At 32.8% G+C, this 10,897-nt stretch overlaps 1 protein-coding gene across 1 annotated transcript; it reads left to right on the forward strand.

Annotated features, from left to right (window-relative positions):
• The first annotated feature begins 380 nt into the window (after positions 1–380).
• LOC133175743 (fatty acyl-CoA reductase 1-like) lies at positions 381–10,211 on the forward strand. The gene is made up of 13 exons (XM_061310851.1): positions 381–598; positions 2,076–2,251; positions 3,192–3,264; positions 3,404–3,510; positions 3,738–3,915; positions 4,175–4,219; positions 4,469–4,587; positions 4,878–4,945; positions 5,212–5,293; positions 5,639–5,728; positions 6,608–6,737; positions 7,088–7,215; positions 9,814–10,211. The coding sequence occupies exons 1-13, from the start codon at positions 401–403 to the stop codon at positions 9,971–9,973; spliced, it is 1,554 nt and encodes a 517-aa protein (XP_061166835.1). The 5' UTR covers positions 381–400; the 3' UTR covers positions 9,974–10,211.
• The last annotated feature ends 686 nt before the right edge of the window (positions 10,212–10,897 follow it).

Genomic DNA, 10,897 nt, shown 5'->3' on the forward strand with positions numbered 1-10,897 from the left:
GCTTCAGTATATACTTTTAATAGCTGCAAATTCCAGGGGTCTGGAACCCCCTCCCCCGACCCCCTCTAGATCCGCGCATGCTATAGCTGAGTTAAAGCGGGGGTTGGGGGTGGCGGTATGAACAACCTTCGAATCATAAGAGGTACGAGTTATCTATTCCACAGAGGGCGCTGCTCGAACAACTTCCTTTTTGTATGGGATGTTGATGGTAAGAGTTTGTTTGCAATAGCAAAGCCTTCAATTTCTCCAGTAGGATGTTATTAGAACCAAAAATTATAAGCAAATAGCAGAAGTATGATTATAAATTGATAATCAGTCTCATTTTGAATGTACAACATTTGACTAATACAACCAAATTAAGGATTTAAAGTTCGAATTCTTCTCTCTAGTGGTAGACAGAATGGCAGGAAAGCATTCGATTTCAGAGTTCTACAATGGTAGGAGCATCTTCATCACGGGGGCAACTGGTTTTATGGGGAAAGCTCTCCTAGAAAAACTTCTCAGAGGGTGCCCTGGAATTAAGAATATTTACATTTTGGTCAGGCCAAAGAGGGGAAAAGATGTCAGCCAGAGATTGGAAGAACTCCTTTGTTCCAAGGTAAAAGCTTCAGAGTTATTTACAGGGGTCTAATGAGTTCACAAAAAAAGCTTGGCCACATAGGCCCAGCATGATATGTAAATGAGCACACATCTGTAATCTGTACAGGTCCAGTCCAAAGACAGTTTCTACCTACGTAGCTATTAATAAAAATTTTTGAAAAATTAAAAATTAATTACTATGCAAAATTGTTAATTTAAGAAGTAATCATTTTTTGGCCAAAATTTTGTCGTATTCATCATCAGTGTGACTTTATCAAGAAATGTGATACTCACCATGTTGCGCCGTTCTGCCGTTTGGCCACAAAATTCAAGTAATGCAAAAGTAGGTAAAAATAGCTACTTTGGGTAGCTAGGATTCAAGATATCCAGGGTAATATACTGAAAGAAAAAGGGGTTGGCACTTCCAAATCACTTCGACATATCCATGGTATTCGAGATATCGTGTTCGAGATACCAAAGTTCAACTGTATAATGCCATTGGGGCTTGCTCCCAGAGTGTAAAAAAATATTTATTTAAAAAATCATACCAGTTATTAAAACAAAACAAGGGAGGGTGCCATCTTGGACCCCTTCATCATTTCAACCTCTGTTTTCATTTTTATTGCCCTGTGTTCTATCGCCTTGGATCTTTTAAGAAATGATTCTTCTAAGACAGATGCAAAAATAAATTCAGAAATCTTGAAGAGGCAGTGAATTGGTAAAATTCAGGGGAATAAAATGAAAACAGATTGAAGAGAGGAAGGGGTCCAAGATAACATCCTCCTTTGTGTTGTCTTAGAAGTTGGTACAGTATATGATATTTTGATATATAATTTTTACACTGGTAGCAAGCCCCTGTAGCATACTACATGTGTACTTAAAAAATGGGCATCATATTTTAGCGGCTTTGGCACGGACAACAATGGGCTAATTCATGAATACCATTAATAAATCATTTATGAATACAATACATTGCGTGGACTTGTGTAGCGCTAATTCATGATTATGCCAACCACTCAATTCCCAGTGACTGCGCTAAATTTTGAATATGTCAATTTATGTACATGTACAGTATGCTTAGCTTTACAATTACATATTTACACAAGTGCACATACCCTAAAATCAAATATATTTACACCTAAAAATCTTTCTCTTAAGTGTATACCATATTTAACTTTTCTTAGTTTACATAGTGAAAACCAACATTAAATAGGATTGACAAGTGTGAACGTACTGTTCATAAAAAAAAATTCACAGTAACAAAATGTTATCATCCGTCAATAATAATCATTATGTACACATGAAATAACAGAGTCCTTGAATGAAAAAGTCTGTATTAGGGACAAAAACAAACAGCTAATATCAAAAAATCATTCACATTTAAATGGAACATTTACAATTCTGAATTCTATATTAATAGCTATATTGTCAGTGGTCAAAATTTATACCTTTCAACAACCAAATTAATAGTATGATATTTTATTTTCTGTTTAAAGCTGTTTGAGAAGCTCCAAAGACAGAATCCAGATTATGCTAAGAAGGTGATAGCTGTGACGGGGGACATTCTCCACGAAAACCTTGGAGTCAGTCAGAGGGATGAGGAAATGGTGGTTAACAATGTCTCTGTTGTCTTCCACTCAGCTGCAACGGTCAAGTTTGACGAGGAAATGAAGTGAGAAAATTCAGTAAAACTACCAACCTGTATATAAAGTTTAAAGTATCATATTGTACATATGTTAGCAATATTGAAGTACAGTGAAACTTGTCTAATCCAAAGGTTGTGTATTTTGAAATCTTGTACAATGTAAACTTTAAATCCCTTTACAGTAAATTCATGGTTTAAAATGTTGTGTAATCCAGAATGTTGTCTAATCCGGTCAATTTCTATGGAACCAGTGGTATCCGGATTAGTTGAGTTTTATTACACATTCAGTATTAAGTCATAAACACTATACATGTAGATGTGTGTATATATGCAACAATACAAAACAATTACAAGAGCAGCAAAATTGAAAATTGTACATTTATGTACATATACATTTTATTAAAACACACATTGAAATACATGCATAGTTTTTCAAAATGAATTCAAAATGGAACAAAATAGATGGAATTTTTTAACTTCACATTATTGAATGGTATTCATAAAGTTGTTTGCTCAAAGATAGGGCCATCCTTAAAAAATTGTTTGTTTAGAATTACCGCCTTTGAGGTTTCAGACCAAGGAGGGAGGGAATTTATTTATTTTTTTTCAAAATTGAAGTTAAATTAAAAACAGTTGATAAAAATCTCAGTATGCAGTGAACACATTATTTTCCATCTTTTTGTAAAAGGTATCTCCCATCAACCAAGAACCAAGTTTTTTGCTTTGATCTGATGCTAATTAAGTGTTTGGGTGGTACATGTGATAACAGGCCAAGAATTGAATGACTTGAAAAAAAAATGTATTCTTGGTCAATAATTTTTTTTCAGGAGGGGTTCTTGCAATGAGGCGGGAGGTAATTCCAAAAAAGAATAATTTTATCTTGGCTTGGTTAATATATTTTAGTAGAGAATACTAATGATGTGAAAGTAAGTCAGTTATACGATTACTTGTATTTATTTTTTCACAGGTTATCAGTAGAAATGAATGTGGTAGGAGTCAACAGAATGATTCACTTTTGTAAGAAAATCAAGAACTTAGAGGTGAATATTAATCTACATTCATTACTTTTTGTTTCTAGTTATAAAATTTTTTTTGTTTGTCATCTTAAAAGCTCAGAGAAATACTCATGGCAATATTTATTCCTAATCTATAATCTGACATGTCTTTTTAATTTTTCAGGCATTCTTACATGTTTCAACAGCATATTGCAATTGCAATGTAAAACACATTGAAGAGAAAGTGTACGATCCACCATTAGCACCTCACAAATTACTGGATGCATGCGAGTAAGTATTTTCAGACAAATCACTCTTTTTTTATGCATAGTAGTATTGTAATGAAATTCATATGATTGATGAATTGATCTGTATGTTCATGATAGAATACAAAGGTTTACTTTACTTTTGTTAAAGTAAAGTATTGGTATTGGTTTTATACATTGGTGTTATGCCATTGCATGCAGAAATATCTCATTTGATGAAGTCGAAATTTCATATGATTGTATTAATTAAAGATGGATGGATGGGGATGTTCTAAACACTCTGACACCAAAGATGGTAGGAGACAGACCAAACACCTACACTTACACCAAAGCCATTGCAGAATATTTGCTGTACCAAAACAAAGATGACCTCCCTGTAGTTATTTTTAGACCCTCAATAGTGGGGGCTTCCTGGCAAGAACCAGTACCAGTGAGTAACCAAAAAAGGAGGTTGCTGCAAATTTCAAATTGTTTGTTACATGAAAGTTTTTGAATAAATATAAAAAGATGGATTAAGAGGTGGAATTTAGTGCATGTGAAATAATACAATTAGGTATCTAAACGGACCATTTTTCAATCCATTATTGACAATGTGAAAATTTTTATGAATAGAATGAAGGAAGTAAATATAGGAATAATTTCTGTACAATATTTGACAATGGACAGTTTATGTATTTCTTGTGTTTTAGGGATGGGTTGATAATTACAATGGACCAACAGGACTTCTAGCAGCTGTAAGTGGGAACAAACACTTTCTGATTAAAGAATACAATTACAATGATTTCTTATTTTCACAGAATTTCTATCAGTGATTGCTTACCTGGAAAGATTGTGTACATATTTGTTAAATTTCATTAATCTGCAATCATTGAAGACTCATTATTACATAATACATGTACTACTACATGTATAATCAAGTTCACGAACTTGTAGTTTGGTTAGAAATGATATAGAACATTTAACTTGCCTTCCCCCGAATCTAGATTGGTAATGGCTTACTGAGGATCATGAAGGGCAACTTTTATGGAACATCTGATGTTATTCCTGTCGACATTGCCTCTAATATGATGATAGCAGTAGCCTGGGATACTGTGGTCAACAAGTAAGTGTAGCGAAATCCATGTTTAGTTTATTTTAAGGACCATTGGACTATTCATACTTTCTGTGGTGATCTTTGGGCAATGGAAAAAGGCCAAAGATCCAAAGGACTGAGATATTTATTGGAGTTAAAGGATGAAGGCGAAATTCAGTAGGGGTGATAATCTACTGATTTTGAAAATCAAGAAATAGTCTTATGAGTAACTTGACTATGCTGGTCACTAGAACCTCACTCTCTTTGAGTTACCATTATTAGTATTATATGCTGGTAAAACTTTCCTTTTCATTTTTTAGGTCAGATGAGCTTCAAGTATTCCATTGTACCACTGGACAACTGAACAAGTTTACGTGGGGACAGATGGGTAGGTTCCCAATGTTACAGGGTATGCTTGGAAGCTTTAGCCATTCAGAATTTGGCATATGAATACATTCTGAAAGGAGAGATGCACATTTTAGAATACAATCACTTATGAAACAGAGATACATGTACATGTACCTTGCTACTTCTTAAGTAAATTGATATGCATGTAATTAAGGTCTTTCTTTGCAAGAAGAAAAATGATTGACTCTGGTCAGAGTGATGTCATGCTTGATTTCTTTTTCTAACCTGGAAAAATATGTTTTGTAGAACGCATGTCCTATGAATATTTCATGAAGAATCCAGTTAATACAGTGGCAAGGATTCCCAACCCTCGCTTTACAAAGAACTAGTAAGTGATAAGCACTTTAAAATCATTTAATTTCAAGCATTGCATCACAAAGTTGTAATAATTAGTGGCCACTCATTAATCAACAAATGCCACTTAGCCACTTAGGAATAATTTACTGCACCTTCGTAAAATAAATTGTGGAACAATCATTTCTCTTATACTACTGACATCATGATTTTGTTTTTTTTTTCCATGTATACAGAATACATTTGAAGTTCGTTAAGATGTTTATCTTGTCAAACAAAGAACACAGGGTGAACGTTTTCCATTTGAAATGTAATACATAGTTGACATTCCAGAATTTGGTTGATTTCATCAATAATCATATTTATCGTCTGATTTCAGTGTATGGCATGAACTCTGTGTCTTGTTTGACCATGTTTTACCAGCCTACATTATGGACATGATGATGTGGGTCTCCGGTAAACGTCCCATGTAAGTCAAATCATATACATTTTAAACAAATTGAAATGGTCAAAGGCATGATAACAGCAGGAGACAAAATTTCAAATTTTATTGTTATATTTTATAAAAGTTACTTCGTAGGGACTTTGAAATGAATTATAAGAAAGAAAGCACTGTAGAATTGAATATTACTAGGGGGTATAAAAATGTAGTGAGAGGTTTGATAAAAAGTGGATAAGTGTGATATTTACCTGTCAGCATGTGTTCTGAAGGTTGATACTGATATTAATGGTGTGTGGGTTTCTAGGTCATATTTTATCTTTATGTAAGTTCTAATAGGTCAGATTCCATATTTCAGTCATGAAATAACACATCCAAATAGCAAAGGTTATCAACTGATAATTTATTGATTATATATATGCACAATGCAGGTGTTTAAAAAAGATTTCACTGTCGTTATTTTAAAAAAATTGATTGAAATATTTGTCTTTTGATTATTGATTATATGACAAAGTGTACATAGAAGCTTGAAATTTCTAAGGACAAAAACTCTTTAAAATTTCTTTTATCTTTACTTAAGAAGCATTTCATTGAGATAAAATTTCATTGATTTGTCATTTAAAAAGGTTTCGTTGGCATTAAATTTCTTTGTTTTGAAAGAAGCTCCATTCAATATATAGTCATACAAAAATTTTGTGTGGGATTTCATTTCATTGATAATTGTTAACAACAAAATAAACGAAATTTAATCCCCAACGATTATTTCTACTTTTACAGTATGCTTATTTCTTCATGCAAAAGTATGTTCCTCTCCAATCCAACCTAAAACTAAATTTTTGATGGAATTCTAAGATCTACGAGTAGAGTGTTATCTTTCATGACTTATATTTGTTTTAATTCTATTTAAAGATTTGTGCGGATTCAGGACAAGCTTAGGAAGGCAGTAGGGAGTCTAGATTATTTCACACAGAATGAGTGGATCTTCTCCAACAAAAACTATTACGCACTGCTAGAGAAAATGTCACCAGAGGACAGAAAAGTAATGCAGCTTTGTTCTTGAAAAAATGTATTCAATGTTTCTGTGTAATTTGCTGTCTAGATATTTTGAGATTGAGCAGCTATGTAGTATGTGTAAAATACATTAAGATTTAACAAAAACTAGATCAAGTTTTAGTGTCTTATGGATTTCTAAAAATCAGAAAAAACATTATTCTTTTCACAAAAATAGCATCATTTCAACTTTAATATCTCATAATTTATTTTCTTCATGTGTATAAACTGATATGGAAGATAAGAAATTTTAATGCTTGAAGTCATTTTGCCAAGTTTTTAGCCGATAGAGGTTTTTGGTATGTCAACTACAATGCATTTATTTTCCTCTTTTATCAGGCTTTTAATTTTAATATCAAAAATATCCACTGGCCCACATACATGGAGTCCTACTGTTTGGGAATCAAACGTTTTGTTCTGAGAGAGGAGCTTACAGAGTTGTCAAAAGCTAGACAGACCCTAAAAAGGTAGATTATTCTAACTTTTATCAATTCTTATCTTTGATTTCGCATTTAGTGATTTGTGTCACAAGATTTGAGGGATTCCAGTGGTTTTATTGTATGATGAACAAGATGAACATGACTCAAGATGAAATTATTGCTGAAATATTTTTTTTTTTTTTTTTACTGCCAAGGCTATGTAGGGACTGCAATAGTAAAGACTGCACTAATGTTTAAAGTGTGTGCAAAGATTAATGTAATTGTTTAGTAATTTTTCAAAGGATGAATCGTTTAAACGTCCAAATCTGGCCCCCCGATAATTTACAAAAAATTAAATTAAAGATTTTCTACATATTTTTGCCTCAATCTTTCCATCAAACACTGTTGTTTATTAATTTCAATTTCAATTTTTACTTCCTTGCACTGTAAATAGGTATTTATGTGATTAATATAGCAGGGGTATGTTGTTTACATCGATTTCTCATAGACTTTAGGCCACACCCCCATTTTGCAGGCCCATTTTATATATGAGCGCATGGATGTTTCAAGTTGTCGTAAATATGGTCAATGTAAAGAGTTATACTAGTCATTTACATTCTTGAAAGAAATTGAAACAGTCTTGCGCTCATTTGTTATTTTCCAAAAAGGTGCAAAATCACGGGTGCTTGTTTCCATAGTAAAGGCACCTTGTTTACAAATCTCAACCCGTCTTTGACCTCATGAATAACAAAGCACTGAACACGTGGCTCAAATCTATTCACCTCCACGCGCTTTGAGCACAGCTGTGCGACATTGTGTCTGCGAGCTATCGATGGTCAAATCATTTTTCAAATAGGTAATTAAAATTCTGGAAGAAAACTTTTTATGATTAAGATGTGTTAAGATTTACAGTCGATTTTGTTTGATTTTTTTCAGTATCTATCAATTTATATTGAAGTCCTGTAGCATATAGCTTGCACTTACTGCTTGTGTCTCATAAATACAGAATTTTAAAATTTAAATTACTGTGGGTACATATTATACATTTGCCCTTGTCCCTAAATATACATCAGTGCTCCCTTCATTGACTTGGAAGATATGAAAGATTTTTTTCTCAGTTAAAACTGTCATTAATTTTATAGTCCGTTATTTGAAAAACACCAATTCATCATATCTTTAGAAAAATAAATTGTTTGTTACAAGTGCACAAATGCATACTTCCAATAGAAGAAACCTTCAGGGAAAGAAATTAAAGTACGGAGCGCTCAAAAAACCTGTGTATCGGATGAAAAGTCACTGGATGAATACATTTGCACAAAAAGCACCCCTAATTTGAACAGAGGGAAGCTACGGGTTTCTTCTGAAGCAAATGCTATAACTTTTAACATCGACACAAATTTCACAATTTTTTTTTTTGGGGGGGGGGGGGGGGGGGCGGGGCAGATCATGTAAAAAGAAGTCCATGTTCGCAGGTATTTTTAAAGCATAATGTCTAAAAGCAAGAACATGCATTTGTATGACCCTTTCACATGTCCGGTCAACGTAGATATTAGTAAAAAAAATTCAGTCGAGTGAAAAAGGGCGTTAAAAATACCTCGGAGTGATTTATTATTTATCTTACTACAGGGAGAGAGTTTATTAAAATTTAAAAGTACAGGGGTGGATTTCGACAATTAATGAATTCCTAAATGAGGAAGATCATATTAACTTGTCTGGCATGAATAAACAGAATTTTTGAAACAATGCAATTTGGACTGTACAAAGTACACTGACACTGATGTTTCTTTATCCACCAGCGATGATACTGACGTTTAATTAACGTTTAAATTTTCACTTTCTTAACTATCTATTTTTTTATACACCGAGTGTAATTTTATATCGTAATTTAACCGCCTACGTGTATTTGTTGTAGCACTCGGATTTTGCAAAATTATATATACATGTATATATGAAAAATTTCTAATTATGTAATAAGCTTGAATGGATTAATTATCTCTTTTTTTTTTTTTTTTTTTTTTTTAAAAAAAAGAAGGTTTCTTTAAAGTATGAAAAATAGTGTATCCTTCGTTGTACGTTCTGTTTCCGAATTCCATTGTGTATTTAAAGTATAAATAGTTTATCGAATTTCTAGTAACTCATTTCAAATACGACTCGTAAGTTAAGCAGAAAAAAAAATCAAAGTTAAGCCAGCCAAATTAAAAATGTATGCTTATATTTTGTCTGTCTCTAGCATGAAAAGGGGCTTTTTAGGTGTCAGTTAATCATAAAACTTAGTATACCTCGAACACACGCTTATGTATTCATACTAATCGCACGCTTGATAGACGCCCCGCCTTCTCATTCAAATAATACGATGACCTAGTACATACATGTAGCTGTAATGGCGAAACCGGGATTTTACAGTGAAGTTAACGATTTTATTTAATTGATATAATGTATATATTGAAAGTTTCTTTCCCAAAAATCTTTTATGAGTATCTATACAGACTATGCTTGAAGACTTTAGCTATAATACAACAATGTTCTGATTTGAAAAGGTAAAATTCTGTATTTAAAAAGGGGCGAGAAAGCAGTGTTATGAAGATTCATTCTTTTTAACTTTGTATAATCATTTCATGTAAATGTTTTTGTTGTTGATATTTTTAGACTTCAGAGGATAAACTTCGCTGTGAATGTGTTCCTGATTATAGCAGTGTGGAGGCTGTTGATTAATCGTGTGTCTGTGGCAAGGACTCTCTGGAACTTCCTGTTGGGATGGGCCATCCGCATATTCAAGCGCATGCCCAAAGTAGTCAAGTCCTCATGATGAAAATCCATGAAACTTTTTGCAAGCATCTGTGATAATCTCTTTATATACTTGAACTTAAAAAAAACCAATCTCATTATTAAATATATGATGTTATGATTTAAGCTCTTGTGTAAATTTTAATATTTGATATATTACCTCTTATAATTTTTTTTTTATACAAAAGATACAAAATTAATGTGTACAAAAATTTAAGGAATATGGATTGCAGGGAAATAAAAGTGATAAAAGTTCTCTATACATATTGTTAATGTCTTTCAAAAACTACCAAATATTGACATCTGCATTTTTAAAATTCATGAAATCAATAGTGGGTGATATATTTAAAGAAAACCTCCTTAGCAGTTATTCAGTAATGGTAAGTTAATCCGTGCTGCCAATGGGGTCCACCACAACGCCTGTACTGATAGCTTTGACTAGATACAAGAATGGATCCGTTTAAGTACAAGTACTAATTTCATTGGTTGGATTCAGTGACTCAACATTCGATGAACGAGGACATCGTCATACTACTGGAGATAGAACAGCACATAAAACTGAGACCACTAACCATGCTAACAAGCCAGATATTAGTAGTCAATAGAAAACACAGCGTTATTTGTCTTCAGCAATACAAGTAATAGCTTTTCAAAAAGCTTGAATGACTTAAGCAATCAATATCTATTGTACGCATAAAGAGACTGTTTCGTTCCAATCAGGGTTCGTCGTACTGAATGAATAGGAAACGGAAAAAGGAGAAAACCATTTAAAAAAAAAGATTGTTTAATTAAGTTGATGGCAATGAATATACATGTATCAACATTTTATTTTGCATCAGTAATATGATTATTTCTTCTGCTAACCGTTGTTGTTTTAGAAACGCAAATAATAAATTCCGATGTAAATCTGCTTGCGCAAAATTTGTTCGGCTAGTTGTCAACTCAC

This window comes from Saccostrea echinata, unplaced genomic scaffold (genome assembly GCF_033153115.1).
Source record: "Saccostrea echinata isolate AGI-Se365-2 ecotype Australia unplaced genomic scaffold, CSIRO_AGI_Sech_v1 ptg000064l, whole genome shotgun sequence".
In the NCBI taxonomy this organism is placed as follows: Eukaryota; Metazoa; Mollusca; class Bivalvia; order Ostreida; family Ostreidae; genus Saccostrea; species Saccostrea echinata.